Source organism: Syngnathoides biaculeatus, chromosome 22, assembly GCF_019802595.1.
Source record: "Syngnathoides biaculeatus isolate LvHL_M chromosome 22, ASM1980259v1, whole genome shotgun sequence".
Taxonomy (NCBI): Eukaryota; Metazoa; Chordata; class Actinopteri; order Syngnathiformes; family Syngnathidae; genus Syngnathoides; species Syngnathoides biaculeatus.
The window spans coordinates 17,726,692-17,740,535 of record NC_084661.1 but is presented as its reverse complement, the minus strand read 5'-3'; the positions used below and the strand labels follow the sequence as shown (position 1 = coordinate 17,740,535).

The following is a 13,844-nucleotide window of genomic DNA, read 5'->3' as shown; positions in this document are numbered from 1 at the left end:
CTCCCAATGCCAAATCGACGTATGAAACATGAAGTTAATCCAGTTTGTGTTGTTGGATTTCTGGTCCAAATGTGTGAGATCAACCATAAAAAATATATATGATTGGCGTAGGACCCGTCGGGAACAGCTAACCTGGAATCAGTCTTGAAACGAGCTTTTTTTGGGGGGGGGTATGACGGGCTTTAGAAGCTTTTCTTTCAGACATCCCGTACAAATCGCTCTGCTTTGAATTAGTCCCTGGTATGTTTTTTCCGTCTCCTTCACTGCTGCTGCTGCTGCAAAAAAAAAAAAAAAAAAAAAAAATCCTTTGCATATGACATAATCCGCCTGGAGACGGGCGCACAAAGAATATTTAGGAGCTCTTTAAGGCCATTCTGCGCACCACCTGTATTCGGTCCCCAGGAAGCGTCCTCGCTAGACAACTTGCAGGGAGGTTTGCAGCGCAGGCAGACATGACAGCTAGGCGGACAGCAACACCCGTAATAATGATTTGGAGCCGACGCCAAAAGGTTGGAGTGGGAGGTTTGGATTCCAGACAACTAACAGAGTAGACAACACGTCTGGATTCAAACAAACTATTGATATCGTTTTCGCGGTACTGACCGAGGGATAGCATCTAATCCCGGAACAAGGAGTTATTCTCGGTCACAACGTTTTTACATAAACCAAAAAGGAGAATATGGCGCTGACGATTTTGACGGGTTTCACGGGCAGTCTAAATGAAGTTCATGACAGGAAATGATGCCGCATGAAAAGAGCAGGCTGTCCTGAGCGAGGGGGTGGGGTTCTGCGAGAACGCTGCCGGTGGAAACAGCTCAAGTGGTTGCATAACACAGCGGGAGACAAAAAAAAAAAAAAAATCCAATTCCTCGCCTTTGTTCCTGGCACAGTCTCTTCAGACTCTTCTAAACTGTGAGCCAACACTGGTCTTTTCCACCAGCAAAGTACCTGCTTTTTTTTTTTTTTTTCTTCTTCTTCTTCTTTCCCCCCTCAACGCATAACACGACCATTGTGTGTCTGCAAAGAGAAGCTGAGAGAAGTCTCAGCAGTTTCAAGTGCAAGGTAAACCTTGACTGGGCTTGGTGATGTCAAGAAAGAAACGAGAGGAAAAAAAAAAACGGTCCAAATGGAAAACAGCTGTGAGAACCATCTCAGTTTTTTTTTTTTCTTTTAACCAAATATGTATTTTTTTTAGGGGGCGGGCAACCACAGACAGTCACAGAGTTTGCGGCTGCAGAATTGAGGTGTCGCTTCCTGATTATTCACTGTGAAACTGGCGAGGAGCGAGGCGACATCTCTGTAAATGCACGAATCCTTGACGGAGACCACAGCTCATCTCGGATGGGGGCGGGGGGACACACACACACACACACACACACATTATGACAAAAAGTCAAAGCTAGGCTGCATTTAAGTAACACTGCGCAAATCAATCTGAGTTCCGAGCAGGGTGACTTCGGCACAGATGAAAGAAATCTGTTTGATTGGTTAGCATCATTCCGACGTTAACTTGAGCTTTCACCAAACTGTCAACATTGTCAACCTTGGTTTACGACTGAATCGGCAGAATCAAGCGGTGCACCGATTATTCCACCTATGAAATCAGACAAAAATGAATTTCACATTATTAAAACACAAAAGCCTGCAGGTGAGGTGCGACTTTTGTGCCCTTGGGTTCGCCATTTTCACAAATTTTACTGTAGAATCTGTGACTTTGAATGACTGCGTACATGGTCTTAAAAAGGCGGGGCCTAGCCTGGCGTCGAGTTGGCCGGCTGTCAACCAGCGCGTTGAGTGACTCCCCCGAGTTGTTGCCATTGCCGGCTGGTGTATGAATGAGTTTATTTTCCGACCGAGTGAAAGTTGACCGCGGCTGTGTCTCTCCTTGACCGCTTGTTTACAGTTCCAAAATGTGACATTTCAAGGTTAAAAATGCCACAAAGAAACTAGGTAAATAGGGGGGCTCAGTTCAATGATTTGTTTCAAATTTATAGCCTGAAGCCGCTTGATACAGATATTGTAATGCTATTATGACTTCACATGGGTTAACCATGGACTACGGTGCGTTACATCTTGTCTTGCGTAACCGTAGAACAGAACTTTTTTTGTCAACTGAGGACACCCTGAAGCGCGCTCCATGGACACAAGCAACAACAAATTAATTATACGCTTATACTTTGCCCGTTCCTGATTCATTCAGATTAATAAACGTCATTCAAGTTTATGTTCTCGCCGGACGTGTTAAAACGGAGAACCGATCGGCGCTCGACACCGTCCTGCCGCATGCTGTCGACCACCCCCCGAGGCGCCCCGCAGGAATTGAGGACAATCCTTAAGTGCCCCTTGGAGCCGAATTCAATTGACACGCCACGGAGGAAACACAGGCTGGAAATGCACTCAACCTCGCGCTTCTTCAGCAACCAGCTTTGACGTTGCCTTAAATTGTCAAACTACTCTCCTACCACAAACTCCTTGAGGCACATCAGTTCTTAACTCTCCCAATAATGATATGTATGTAATACACTGCTACTCACAAGACAGCTGACCACATCCTTTATGGGTCACTTTGGCCGGGCTTATGTAACCCGTGGGAAGCCTACAGCAAAGCACCGACCACACAGACGCAGCACGACTTCCTGGTTGTCAGCGCTCGCTTATTCTCAGGAAGACCAGCGACAGCGACAGTGACGCTAAGCCTCTGCAGCCGAACTGTCCGAGTGCTGAGTCGACTTCGAGATAATGACGATACAAACAAAATACGTTCTGGTGGCGAAAGGACCGGTGCCAAGCCAAAGGTGAATTAAATCGAAGTGCAGCAACTACTTATGTCGCGACATCCCAGGGAAAGTACAGAACTTTCTATGACTAATCTTCCAGCATTCATTATGAGCGGAACAAAATGCTAGCTCACCAAAATTGCTCGGATTTTTCTTTTCCTGATTCGCGTCGTCACTTGTCACTGAGCAGAATTCTTGGGCCTCCATGCTAACTGCCCCAGAGATCAATGAAAGAATTCCGGTCACAAAAACTAGGATACCCTAAGAAAATGGGTATCGTTTCCCTTTTAGTGGACCGCGATGTCAAGAGATGATATCGTTCTCTCTACAGACATAAAATAATATTGTCGTTATCTGATGTCCGCGAGGTAGCCATTCTTACGAGTTTCGTTTGTCCAATGGAAGCATAGCCCAAAGAAATTTGCATAGAAAAACATCATGGCAGCAGCTATCAAATATCTTTCGGATCAATATCTATGATCTTATTGATTGAGGAATCATGTAAAAATGGATTTTACATGAAACAAAGTCTGTAAATGAGTGTGTGCATCATTATAAACGTGGGGTCTAAATCCAAGCGTGTCTTTTTGCGCTGTGTCACGACATCGTCTTACAAGACTGCACAAGGTAGTTCATTGGGCAGTGTTCGGAACTTCGAAACGTCGTATGCTGGTACCGTTGTAAACAGAGGACCCCCGTGTGCACGTGATGGCGCGCTAGCACGGGTAAACATCGAGATAGTGTTCTGGTTTGTGTTGCGATCCCCACCGACTGCATTAAATACAAAAGTCACACGAGTATACCTGCTCTCGCTCATGGGGTAGGAGCCTCGCCGACGTCAGCAGCAAAGGGGAGGCCATCGGACACCTGGGCGTCCCGGCCTCGGCCGCGCCGCGCCTGCCGAGCTGGTACCGCGGGCCGTTCTTGAACAGTCTGCCGCTGTTGACCGAGCGCTTGGCCGCCAGGCGCAAGCGCTGACGGAAGGCCGGGTTGTCGGCCGCCTCGACGAGGTCGTCCTGGTTCCTCAGGTACCTCTCGATGTTCTTGAGCGAGGAGCCGTGGGTGTCGTCCAGGCCCTCGATGGCCCTCCGCAGGATCTTATTCCAATCCAAGTGGCGGAGATCGCCGGAACCCCACATAGATTCCTTTGAAGACAAGGGCGAAGCCAGAGGCGGGATGGACCCGGATCGCCCGGCGCTCCCCGGGTCCTTGTACGACGTGCTCCCCTTGTTGGTAACCTTGAGAATAGTGCCATCGTGAACGCTTAAATCCAACTGCTCCAGGACCGTCTTTCGGTCCAGTCCGTGTGACGTGCCCACGGCGTGGGAAATCCTCTCCTCAGAGGGACGCTGCTTCTGCCTCTTGATTTTCTGTATGGCCTCCAGGATCCACTCCGTGTACAGAGGGTTGGCGAGTTTCACCATGGTTGGACCGGGAACCTCACAAATACGCCATCCATGCGGAATCCCGCGTGCTGCCAAGCCCCAACGGGTACATCCACATCCTTTGACGAGGTCACAAAAAGGTACGTTCCACGGCGCCGTCCAAACTGGCTTGTCAAATCCTGGCGGTCGAGACCAAGGACATTCAAGGGGAAAAGTTGCCACTCATAAATTCCACAACCTGGAACTGGGCTTGATGCTGTTTCACGTCAAATCTGTTAAGAGAAACACATTTGGTGGTGATATGATTGGAAAATAGGAAAATCATCTATAAATTTTAAACTGTATAACCAGCATTTGCGCAGGAAATTGGTTGGCAAAGGAGTTAATAACAAGCTATAACGACTGATTTTTGCTCATATGTGTGTCAAATTGATCCAGGAACAGCGTTGCTGTTACGGAGAAAGGATCATAAATCCGGTGGAAAACCGATTCCAAATTAGACACAGACGTAACTTTGTAAGTTTTAGTACGGGGGCAGCTAGCTTAGCCAGAAACTTTGATACCATTATGGGATGAAATAAATAAAACATTCCTTGGTGAAACCTTTAGTGAACCGTTTCTGAACATGACCGACAACAAACCTTGACGGAGAAATTTTACACATAAATCTTATTTTCCCCTGTGACATGATACCACGATTGGTATGTGGACTTCCTCTAAGGGTATACAAAAGATTCAGTGCCCAATGACAGCTCAGTTGTATTTAACTTTAATGTGCAAAATATTTGCATTTAATATTTTTGATTTAAAAATAGATATTTTGGTAAAAGTTTTTCTTCAACACGCGACCGGTTCAGGGATTCATCTGCCTGTCGCCTGAAGTTAGCCGAGTTAGGATCCAGCACTCCCGCGACCCTTGTGAGGATAAATGGCTTGGAAAATGGATAGATTTGTCTGTACTTTACAGGAATTGTTTATGTATCGATCCATTTCCCTGCATTTGTAATAAAATAGCCTTTAGGAATGAAATTCACGTCTCCTTTTCTTACCGATAAAGTACTTCACCCATTCAATGTTGTCAAAGTGCAGTACAAGTACCACTGGTGGTATGCAGTCTCCCTCTAGTGGTATGCGAAAGGATTGCTGCCCAATCAGTTCAGTTGTATTTGACTTTAAATGGCAAAACATGGAAGAATTACTCCTTACTGTCCATACAAAAGGGTACAACTTCGATTTAACTTCTATGTGTTTTTTCATTGAATCCCAAGTTACACTTGGGATTTCCTGTATTAACATGTTAATAATGCTAATGTTCAAGGTGTGCATAATGTTATTACAACGGCTTACAACAATATTAAACAGGTGGTACTTGGTATAAAACAACAGACGAATAAAGTGACAGCCACTGACATAAACAATAACAAGGACTTTTGACAAGATGACCGAGAAAAGAAGGCAGCAGCAGCTTCAAATCCAAGAAGGACGTTCAATTCGAAATCTGACATAACTTAGTCAAGTGTTTAGCCAGAAACTTAGTTCGAGTTTTAGGAAGAAAAAGGAAAATAAAAAGTCCTCTGTTAAACGCCTGCTTCAAGTTTTGGGTTTTTTTTTTTGTTTTTTTTTGGGGGGGGCGACATTTCAACGAACGCGACAACTCTCCGTCCGACAACGGCACAAAAAAAAAGAAAAAAAAAAAAAAAAGAAAGACAACAAGATGTCCATAACAAGGTGGACATTGCACGCGTGAAGATGCCCCGCTCGCCACTTTTTTTTTTTTTTTTTTTTTGACAGCTGAATGGCCGCCACAACAAAGTGCTGAACGCCACCCGCACAATCCATCGCCGCTTTCTCCCCTGACAGCTGCCCGCCGACCGAGCGACCGCCGACGGCGAAACGCCAGCGAGTAACAAACCTTGACGTCCGAGTCACTCCGAGCTGGATTAAAAACAATCATTAAAAAAAAAAACCCCACACCACAAAAGTATAAAATAAGAGACGACAGACGGGGTATAAAACGCCAGCGTTAAAAAGTGGCGTCACCTAAACAGTCGCCATTTTGTTACAGTGTTGTAGTTTACGTCGAATTCGACATGACGCTGATTACAATCCAATGGAGTCTCATTAAAGCTCGCCGACACTAATGCGCCCTCCCCGAGCAACTTCATTATTGGCCGTGAACGGAGCACATCCGATCACCGGTTTGACGGAGGGCCTGTCAGTCATCGCAAGCGCGGCGACCCCATTGGCTGGCCCGGCTGTCACTTCCGCGGTGCCGGTGCCGCCCTCTTAAGGTGGCGCTCGGCGGACGGCAACCCGAAGGTTTTTTTTTTTTTTTTTTTTTTTAAATAATAATTTCACGCGCTTGTTTTGTTTAAATGGCGCGTGCGTCGACGTCGAGGGGGGGGGGCGCCAAGGCCGTTTGACACCGTCGTGCGACCGAACCCGGCGGATATTTTCATATCGCAACATGATCACGCCGCGCCACCTTATCCGACACATTCCTGCTTGAAACGCTTCCAGAGTGGGTGTTTTTTTTTTCATTTTTTAGTATTTTTGGGGGAACATTCTTGAATGATTCATTAGGGCGATCAATAATGGCGATAAAAAAAGAGTGGGACACCGATCCAACGTGTTTAATGACTCTTAAGGGAGGAGAATAAAAATGTTGAACGCTCGTCGTAAAATCGAGCACCGCCGCCTCCCTTCCCTTCTTTCCTCAGCGTTAATTCCCCCGATAATTTCCCATAAACGCCTCTTTAAGCGACTTTAAAAAAAAAAGAAAAAAAGCGCACGACTGGTTGTGCGTTTTCCGATCTTGTGGCGACGACCGTGAACGTCCCTCCCGGTGTACGTGCGTTGCGCAACCGAAGCAGGCGCGCACGCGCGCACGCACGCACGCACGAGCCGCGTTTCGTCGCCGCGAAACTCGCAAATCAGACAAAATCGTGGAGAGTTGCATGCAAAGACGGCGACAACATTTGGATTGTATTTCTTTTTCTCTCTGTTAATATTATTATTATTTTACCTCTTCAAGTTTCCCAGAGTCCTCTCGGCTCCATGACGGTGACGTGATAAAAACAAGAAGACATAATCCGACACGCGGAGCTCGCTGCGTGGAGAGCAGCTGATAACAACTAATTGAAAGGTTAATCTACATAGCAGCCTGTGACAAAATGGTACCCTCCTCCCCTCCTCCATCCCTCCCTCCGTCGGTCCTCCCTCCCTCCCTCCCTCCTCCCTTCTTCTCCAGTGGAGTGCTTCACATATCAGACTGTGGGCGCTCACCTGCGCAATCCAGCGGGGACGATTTGGACGCAGGAAATCAACAAGACGTCCGCGACTCTCGAATATTTGGACCCTCTCGACCAGAATTTGCGAAATTGTCTTTTAAAGCAAGTACCACCTAAAAAAAAAAAAAAAAAAAAAAAAAAAAGAGAGAGCGAAGGGAGAGCCAGAGACATGAAAATTGAGATGGTTTTCTTCACAATTCCCCCCCCCCAAAAAAAAAAAAAACTATTACCATTAAAGCATTAACTATTGGGGAAAAATGAATTCATGATTCAACGAGGGCCCAACAGATTAATCAGATGGCCGATTCGATTGGATAATACTAGCCCTTTTCAGATAATCAAATTCTGACAGATTTTGCCAATTTCCATTTTTTTACATATTACATAACATACGACATTAACATTAAAATATACAGTATATAACTATTCATTTTTACACATTTTTCTCTCAGTTGTAAAGTTAAACAAATATTAAAGCAGAAACACTGTCGCGAATGTGCAATCAGAACAATATACGCAATATACATATTATCCAAGAGGAGACTCAGGGCCATGAGGGAACAAAAGAACTGCTGTGGATATCTTAAACAAATGAACATCATTCTATTTTGAAGTGTTTCCATATAATTTGGACACATTTGAACCACGAGGAGATTAAGGGCCACGAGGAAAAAAAAAATCCCCCCCAAAGAATAAGACAGCAGTTACCTGTTTTGAAGCGTTTCCATAGTAAGGTGGTACGTCATCTAAGAAGAGATTCAGGGCAGTGAGAACAAAAATCTGTTGTGGATGACTTAAAGAACAACAAAAACAGCATTAAGGTGACCCTTTTATCCAAGAGGAGACTAAGGGCCATATAAAATAAATATCCGTTGTGGATGAGTTAACCAAAAAACTAAATACAAGATGAGCATTATTATTATTGTTTTTTTTTTTGTTTTTTTTTTTTTCGAGGTACTCCTATGGTAAGGGTACATGTTATCCTTCAAGAGACTACGGGCCGTGAGGGAAGATAAAAATAACTGGTGCGGATTACTTAAACACAAGTACATTAAAATGAACATGATTGTGTTTTGAAGCATTTCCATATAATTTGGACACATTTGAACCAAGAGGAGACTAAGGGCTATGAGAAAAAAAATCCCCCCCAAAGAATAAGACAGCAATTACCTGTCTTGAAGCGTTTCCACAGTAAGGTGGTACGTCATCTAAGAAGAGATTCAGGGCAATGAGAACAAAAAATCTTTTATGGATGACTTAAACAAACAAACAAAAAAAAAACAGGATTAAGGTGACCTTTTTATCCAAGTAGGGACTAAGGCCCATATAAAAAAAATGTCTGTTGTGGATGACATGACCAAAAAACTAAATAGAAGATGACGATGATTCTTTTTTTGAGGTACTTCAAATACAATCTGCTGTAGAAGACTTCAAACCTAAACTGAAATTAAAAAAAAGAGCATCAACCCGTTTGAAAGTATTTCCGCTGTAGTGGGACACATCCAGTTGGAGACTGCGGGCTGTGACGTGAGATTTCATTTCACTTTCGAGCGTTTTGCAGTGAGTGCTTGTCACGTTTCCCTGGTGTTCAATGTTAATTGGCAGCAAATAAGACGTGCGACTGCAGCCTTGGGGGGGGGGCAGGTGGAGCAAAAGAAGAATAGAGGAGCCGGCCAATGAATGTCGAGCGGGGGGCCCGCCGGGCCCTTCCTTCATCACTTCAATTGAACGAGGGAGCGTTGCAATCTGCCCCCCCGCAAGGTCCTCGCCAACGACCACACAACCACTGCCGCCCCATCTGCCAGAGCATCTCTTAGCTTTAGCGCCGCCGCAACTCCAAACATTCTTATCTCAAATCAGCTTTCCCCACTGACGTCAACTTCAATTTCATGATTCCATTCTGTCAACCTGCCACCAAAATCCATCCATCCGTTTCCTTTGCCGCTTATCCTCACGAGGAGTCACCCTGGACTGGTCGGCGGCCAATCGCAGGGCACATGGAGACAAACAGCCGCACTCACGATCACACCTTGGGGCAATTTAGAGTGTCCAATTAATGTCGCATGTTTTTGAGATGTGGGAGGAACCGGAGATCACTTATTAAATGAATCGGATTTGTCATCGTTTGTAAAATTGTTGTCCTCCAAAGTCAAAACAGATGTCTTACTTTGGGGTTCAATCTGCTTTGCTGGAAAATGACAGAAATTGTAAAATCTTTACAATCGAGAGGCGGGAATTGCGAGGATTTGGAGAATTTGAACTTCAGCAAGTTCTCTTAACGCTTAATCAGAAGAGTCGATTCATTGATCACGGATGTTGATTGATTGTTTGACAAACTGACGTTGCCCTTTTTCCTTTTGAGCGTCTGCGGCGTTCCGTCCTCCAAACCTGCGGCGGCCGCGCCGCTTGCGTTTCCACTTGAGGTGAAAAAAAAAAAAAAAGTTAGTTCAACTGGGAAAGTGAGGGAGAAGCCCCCGACCCGGCCCCCCCACTTCCATTGTCACAGCTTCATCATGGCGGCCTCCCTCCGCTTTTTGTGTTTGTCTTTTGCCATCTGTCATCTTGAGGGAGGCCAACGAGGCAGCTGCCATGTGAGTGGCGATCTTGCCTAATCACGAATGCCCCCCCCCTTGTTTTTTTTTTCAAGGCGCATCTGTGTGGTAAAAAAAAAAAAAAAAAAGCCGCAGGAGCAGTCCACCCCGTTGAGGAGTTTTCGCAGGGTGCTCGTCACCCCTTTAAATTGTGACTAAACGTAGATCGATTTCACGTCGACGTATTTTTCATACACGCTACGGAATGGGGAATCCTCACGAGGGTTGATTAAAAATAAATCAAATTGACTTGTAATTGACACAAACGATCAATAACTTGCATTTTAACGTGCTCTGCGACTGACGGGCGACCAGTTGTTGTGGGCGGAGTCCGGTTTTCGCCCCGCGACCCCCTGAAAATGGACACATTTTAACGTTCACCAATGTAACTTTTTTCCAAACAAATAGTGAGTTAAAATTGCTTTATTATGATTTCTAAACATTGAATCCATGAGCGGAAAAATGCAATCATGTCATCGCAGTTCAAAGTTTGTTTCTTTTAATTGACGCTGGTAAAAATGAATGACGCTTCCGAGATGGTCAGTGTGAGTAGAAAAACCAAAAAAAGAAAAATAGAAATGGAAAAAAGTTGCAGATAAAAATCCCGACGCTAGTGAAAGTCGGGCTGCTCCGGGAAGGTGCAGCCCACTCGCCGGATGATGACGTTGGCGGCGTAGTGGCCCGCTCGGATGCACTCCTCCAGGGGATGCTCCTGGACCAAGGCCGACAGGAACCCTGGTGGGGGCGCAAAAAAGATATGGAACCACGTACAAAAACTGAAATGTTTGGGGTTTTTTTTTTTTTTTTTTTTTCAACGCACCTCCAACGAAGGCGTCACCAGCTCCGTTGGTGTCCACGATGTGGTTCTGGTCGATGTCCAGGACGGGGAACGTCGTCACCTTGTCGCCTGGGAACGAGACACAACCCAAAAAGCTTTGACGCCGTCGTCTGCAAACCAGTCCTGAATTCATTTCAAAAAGTGACACCGTCCATCAGTCCATTTTCTTCACCGCTTATCCTCACAAGGGTCGCAGGGAGCGCTGGAGCCTATCTCAATGGGCAGGGGGCGAGGTACACCCTGAAAAACCCACGCAGGCACGGGGAGAACATGCAAACTCGACACAGGTGGGTCCGGGATTGAACCCGGGACCTCAGAACTGTGAGGGCAACGTGCTGCTGAAAAAGTGCTACAAATATTTTAATAAATACACATTATGCCGCACTTAAAGGACACAGGGGGAGGTTGGCTGCTAAAAAAAAAAAAAAAAAAAAAGTAGCTCTTGGGGTAAAAAAGTTTTGGGGGACCCCCGGTCTCCAGTTTTGAACTACAAGGCGGACGGCGCGGCAGATGTTTGTGGTTTGTTTTCGTCACAATTGCAGAGCGCGTCGGGGGTGTGAGGTAGGGGATCGGGGTTGGGGGGTTGGGGGGGGGGGTGCGGCCCCAGATGAGTGAGTCTGAAGGTGCGGAGTGACGCGAACTTGAACGGTCCAAATCTCGCTACCGTCAAAAAGGGGAAATTTGGGACAAAAAAAGTCTGACGAGGACCGAAAGAAGACGGCGAGCACGCCGGGCCTCCTCCGGACCTTTTCCTCATGTGTATAAGCAAATGTGGGCCAGGGTACTTCCAAGGGGGCAGAACGTGGGGTTGGGGGGGCCACCGCTGACCTGAACCGAAAACAAGGGCAAAAAGCGCCATGGTGGCAGAACGCGGCCCCGCGCGGGAATGAAAGTCAGCCGGCGGCCAGCTTCAATTTGGGTCGTTTTCCTGTGGGGCAAAACACACAACAACGCCACACGTCGTCCTTAAATCAACAAACACAATAATCGCATCCTGTCAGCAGTCAGGCGCTGCGGATTAATCGCACCGTTAACGACTTTTTTGTTCGGTATTTTTTTCCTGGCACGTTGTTGACAAATAGCGACGCAAGACGAGTGGCGAGCCAATTCCAAACGAGCGCCAAAGAGACTCACGCTACGATTTTTTACGGAATCGACCCGGGGCGAGAACATCCTCATCATAATTGCAGGTCCGCATCGTTCCAAAATGTATTTATTAGCCCGTCTCACGCTAACATGTGGACGAGTCGTTCTTCAATGTTTGTCGTACGAATAAAAACATCAGCCACGAATGTTTTTTAACAGGCAACGGAGCGGGAACTCGGTTTTTGTGTGTCCTGGTTTATCTGTCGAAATTTTGTCAGTTTAACTTGGTTAAAAAAACAAACAAAAAAAAAAACAAACTTTTGAAAGAGATCTACAAAATAGATTTGGAACGGATTATTTGACATGACATGAATTTTCTATGGAAAACCTTTCCAGGGCTTTTGCAAGAGTCCGTTACAATCCGACCTTCTGGAATGGATTCTTCCCGAAAGCCGAGGTTCCGCTGTATTTTCATTTTTGTGCATTTTTGGGCCACGTTTGTATAATTCATCAAATTTCGGGATGAAAGCAGTACATTTGGTGTCATTTTTATTTCTGCGCAAGACGGGTCCAATGGGCACGAATGTGTCGGGGGGGGTTCGTTCATGCCGGAAGCACTGAAGGGTTCACACGGTGCCGACTTTGAATTGTTTCTCTCCTGTAAGCGGTTTTAGCGGCCGTGTCAGGCGCGACGGGACCACTGACGGCCCGGGGACCCCAGTTTCAGAACCGGGGGGAGGGGGGGGGTGGGGGGGCTGGCGGCCGGACTCGTGTTCCAAGAAAAATCAAATTTGTGGCTTTTGACACGTAACAAGAGAGAGGAAAGAAGCGCTCTAATTGTGGCGCTTTTGTTCCTAATACCCTCATTAGCGCTCTTGTGTGGCGCTGATGAAAACGGCGAAGGTCTTTCAACAAGAGTCTCTTTGAAAGGCGTATCAATTAAGTCCTTTATTAGCCGGGATTCTTTTCAAAAGTCAGAAGAAAAAAAACAGCTGAATGCGCAGATCAGACGTCGCGCCGAGGATTCGACGAGTTCTTTGACGCCGGGCTCATCAAACCGGCCGCGCCCCGCCGACGGCGGACCGGCTTGGCAACGTGGCGTCGCCCATCTGCCGGGGGCGGGGGGGGGGGGAGACTCCCTCGTCGGAGTTGGTCAAAGCCCTCCCTTGGTGGTACAGTACGGCCCCAAAGGCCGCTCGGGACCAAAATCCTCCGCTTCCTGTTGGATTTCAGCCGCGGGTCCGTTTTTCCAAACTTTTCGACGGGGTGCTCCTCCCGGGAGGCGTTCAGACAACAAACTCTGCAAATCGCTCCCAAAAATGGCCGACTTCCTGTTTACTTTTGGGCACGGGTCTTGGAGACTTGCGTCATGCGTCCTTGTTGACTGGGATTTTGTGTCAATGGGGCAGAATTGTTTTCAAACTCTCTCCAAAAAAAGTCAATAAAAATGGCTGCTTTCAACCAAAATGGCCGACTTCCTGTTTGATTTCGGGGGTGAGGATCCTTGAGACTTTTGTTTTGGCGCGTCGCCCCAATTCCCCGTCATTTTTGTTTGTTAATATTTTTGGGTGTCAGGAACAGATGAATGGATGACTTGGTTTTAATCAGACCTTTTGGATTGAAGGAAACCCCCCCCCTCCTTCCCAAAACCACGAAATTCACAACATGTGTGTGTGTGGGGGGGTGTGTGGGGGGGGGGTTAACACGTTTAAATGTGTTTACAGCTTTTGAGAGGGGCAAAAAACTATTTGAATGCTAAAATGTGTTTCAGACTTTCCAGGATGAGGCTCCCACCCAAGCGCAACAACACCTTCAGTGTGAGAAACTTCTTCTTCTTCTTCTTCTTCTTCTTCTGGAACAATTCCAGCTGCGTCCAG

General features: G+C 46.4%; 2 protein-coding genes across 5 annotated transcripts in view; both read right to left on the bottom strand.

Moving 5' to 3' along the window:
• kat6b (K(lysine) acetyltransferase 6B) overlaps nucleotides 1-7,362 on the bottom strand; it is a 30,112-nt gene extending 22,750 nt beyond the window's left edge. Inside the window, exons 1-2 of one of the 3 annotated variants that reach the window (XM_061809298.1) lie at nucleotides 7,188-7,362; nucleotides 3,581-4,434 (exon numbers count right to left, since the gene is read on the bottom strand). In XM_061809298.1, coding sequence (XP_061665282.1) covers nucleotides 3,581-4,201 — 621 coding nt within the window. In that variant the 5' untranslated portion in view covers nucleotides 4,202-4,434; nucleotides 7,188-7,362. Of the gene's footprint in view, nucleotides 1-3,580; nucleotides 4,435-6,074; nucleotides 6,426-7,187 lie in introns of those variants that run through there. The other 2 variants (XM_061809297.1, XM_061809299.1) reach the window with 2 other exon arrangements.
• Nucleotides 7,363-10,450: 3,088 nt separating this feature from the next.
• The window catches only part of LOC133495157 (adenosine kinase-like), an 83,396-nt gene continuing 80,002 nt past the window's right edge, over nucleotides 10,451-13,844 (bottom strand). For both annotated transcript variants that reach the window (XM_061809444.1, XM_061809443.1), the window contains exons 10-11: nucleotides 10,864-10,950; nucleotides 10,451-10,778 (exon numbers count right to left, since the gene is read on the bottom strand). In XM_061809444.1, coding sequence (XP_061665428.1) covers nucleotides 10,654-10,778; nucleotides 10,864-10,950 — 212 coding nt within the window. In that variant the 3' untranslated portion in view covers nucleotides 10,451-10,653. The remainder of the gene's footprint in view (nucleotides 10,779-10,863; nucleotides 10,951-13,844) is intronic.